Source organism: Aspergillus foveolatus (assembly GCF_047715535.1).
Source record: "Aspergillus foveolatus strain CBS 279.81 unplaced genomic scaffold BDW70scaffold_139, whole genome shotgun sequence".
In the NCBI taxonomy this organism is placed as follows: Eukaryota; Fungi; Ascomycota; class Eurotiomycetes; order Eurotiales; family Aspergillaceae; genus Aspergillus; species Aspergillus foveolatus.
This window is the reverse complement of record NW_027396203.1, coordinates 2,231-5,050: the sequence shown is the minus strand read 5'-3', so window position 1 is coordinate 5,050 and position 2,820 is coordinate 2,231. Positions and strand designations below refer to the sequence as shown.

Sequence of the window (2,820 nt, the reverse complement as noted above, 5' to 3'; positions counted from 1 at the left end):
ACCGTTCCCAACTACATCCTACCCGGTTGTGTCATTTCGAGAGTCCCATGACAGATTGCTGGCTGCCTCAACGCACTAAGATGATGTGATGCCAGTATTGGCGCTGCCCCTCTTCTGGGCGGCTATTGCAGCCCTGTGGTTGGTAAGAAGAGATTGTGAGGCTGTGAATGCAACTGCTTCAGCCTCCCAACTTCAGCTCTTCTTACCCTCCATCGCCAGGCCATTTCATCGAAAGCTTGACATACCAAAATCTACTTGAATCCTATCCGAAACCCTTCCATAACCCGTTTTGCGAAATGCGACCAAAAAGCCGTGACGACTTTATGATCGCAATTATCTGCGCGCTCCCTCTCGAGGCGGAAGCAGTCGAAGCCCTGTTTGAAGAAACCTATGATCGGTTTGGAAAATATTATGGCAAACAACGAGGCGATGCGAATGTATACATCAATGGACGGATCGGCAAGCATGATGTGGTGCTGTGCTACATGCCTGGAATGGGCAAGGGGAGTGCGGCAGGTGTTGTCTCTAGCCTGCGAGTCAGCTACACGGGCATTGAGCTTGCTCTGGTTGTTGGCATCTGCGGAGGGGCCCCACCACCACCGCAGTATCAAGAGATATTCCTGGGCGATGTGATCATCAGCGATTCCGTGATTGAATATGATTTTGGCAGACAATACCCTGGTGGTTTCCAACGGAAGACTGGCGTCAAGGACACGCTGGGCCGGCCGGGTCGAGAGATTCGGACACTTCTTAATGGTCTTCGTGTCGAGAATGCTCGCAGTGAACTTCAGAACCAGACGCAACAATATCTTCACGTTCTCCAGCAAAGAAGGGCGAAGTGGTGTCATCCAGGGGTCAGTGATATCCTTTTTAGGGCCTCCTATCTTCATAAGCATTACAGTCATGCTTCTCCTGTTGGGTGCTCCTGCCTTGGAAGTGACTCATTCGATCAAATTTGTGAGGAGGCATTGGGGAAGGATTGTAGCGACCTTAATTGCAATAAAGGTCAACAAGTTCGATGCCGAGAGATCTCAAAAGCCAGCCCGATCTCTATATATATTGGACCAGTTGCTTCCGCCGACACAGTCATGAAGTCTGGACAGCATCGTGATGAAATTGTCAAAAAAGAGAAGGTGATTGGCTTTGAAATGGAGGGCGCAGGGGTATGGGACCATGTTCCGTGCATCATTATCAAGGGTGTGTGTGATTATGCCGACAGTCATAAGAGCAAGTTATGGCAAGAATATGCAGCAGCAACTGGAGCTTCGGCAGCAAAAGCTTTCCTGGAGTACTGGATACCTGCAAACCATAAAGGTCAGTGGAGAGTCTAGTACATAGGAGTTTTATAATTCGATATCTTATATTCTGGATAGACGCGGGCAGAAATCGTCACTTGATGATCCCCTTTGCGAGGAATCCGCATTTTGTGGGCCGGCAGGAGGAAATACAGAAAATAGAGAATTTGATCTCTGCGCCAGATGGACCGAAAAAGCTGGCCATTACTGGATTGGGTGGGGTGGGGAAGACCCAGCTTGCGCTAGAGCTAGCTTACCGCATCCGAGATAGAGTGCCGGAATGTTCGATCTTCTGGATCCCGTGTACCAGTCACGAGAGTGTCGAACAGACTTACATGACGATTGCACAAATGGTAGGGATCCAAGATGTGGAGGCAGCAGAGGTGAAGGAGCGCCTTAGGACTTACCTCACCCAAACCAACAAGAAGTGGATCCTGATCTTCGACAATGCAGATGATAGGGATATGTGGGTTAAGGGCAGCCCTGCAGCACCACCACTTAAGGGGATTATCCCTCAAAGTGAGAATGGCCATATATTCTTTACATCCCGCAATCAACAGCTTGCATTGAACCTGGCATCGCCGAATGTGCTTTCTGTCCCTGATGTGGACCAAAGGACTGCCAGGGAGATATTCAGGAAATTACTAATCCGAAAGGAGTTGCTACAGGATAATCATGTAACAAGTATACTCCTCAAGCAGCTTGCTTTTCTTCCTCTGGCAATCAGCCAAGCCGCAGCTTACATCAATAAAAACAGCATTTCCCTAGCTAGATACATGTCTTTGCTTGGTGAGCATGAGGCAAGCACAATAGAACTGCTTGCGGAGGAGTTTGAGGATGATAGATGCTATACAGATATTCAGAACCCAGTGGCCACAACCTGGCTGATCTCATTCTTGCAAATCCAGCAAATGGATGAAGAAGCAAGCAACTACCTATCATTCATGGCTTGTATTAGTCCACGGGACATACCAGAGTCAATTCTTCCATCAACAACTTCTGCAAAAAAAAGGGTGGAAGCATTAGGTGTCCTGAAAGCATACTCCTTTATCACCACGCAGGTTGATGATAGCTTTCTTAGTCTCCATCGACTTGTGCACCTCGCTACTCGAAATTGGCTAAGGAAAAGAGACATCTTTGAGACTTGGATAGAGAGAACTGCTAACCAGTTGGACAAGACTTTTCCTAGCAACAAACATGAGAATCGACAAATATGGAGGGACTACTTGCCCCATGCACTCTATCTAGTGGACAGTGCAGAGTTTCGGGCTCACAAGGATAACCACGAAGCTTTTCTTGCAAGAGTAGGAAGGTGCCTGCAAAGTGATGGAAGATATACTGAGGCAGAAACTCTATTTCGAGATGTCCTCAGAGTCCGAGAAAGATCTTGCGGTCCAGAACATCCTTATACTGTGACTAGTGTCAGCCAGCTTGGTTCTGTTCTTGCTGACAAGGGCAAGTATGAGGAGGCAGAGGCCATGCACCGACAGGCACTCCAAGGTCGAGAGAAGGTCCTTGGTCCTGA

General features: G+C 48.3%; 1 protein-coding gene across 1 annotated transcript in view; it reads left to right on the top strand.

Annotated features, from left to right (window-relative positions):
• Positions 1-296: 296 nt before the first annotated feature.
• BDW70DRAFT_154438 (putative kinesin light chain) overlaps positions 297-2,820 on the top strand; it is a gene marked incomplete at both ends in the record, with an annotated part of 4,243 nt that continues 1,719 nt past the window's right edge. Inside the window, 2 exons of the mRNA XM_073739853.1 lie at positions 297-1,314; positions 1,374-2,795. Coding sequence (XP_073590932.1) covers positions 297-1,314; positions 1,374-2,795 — 2,440 coding nt within the window. The remainder of the gene's footprint in view (positions 1,315-1,373; positions 2,796-2,820) is intronic.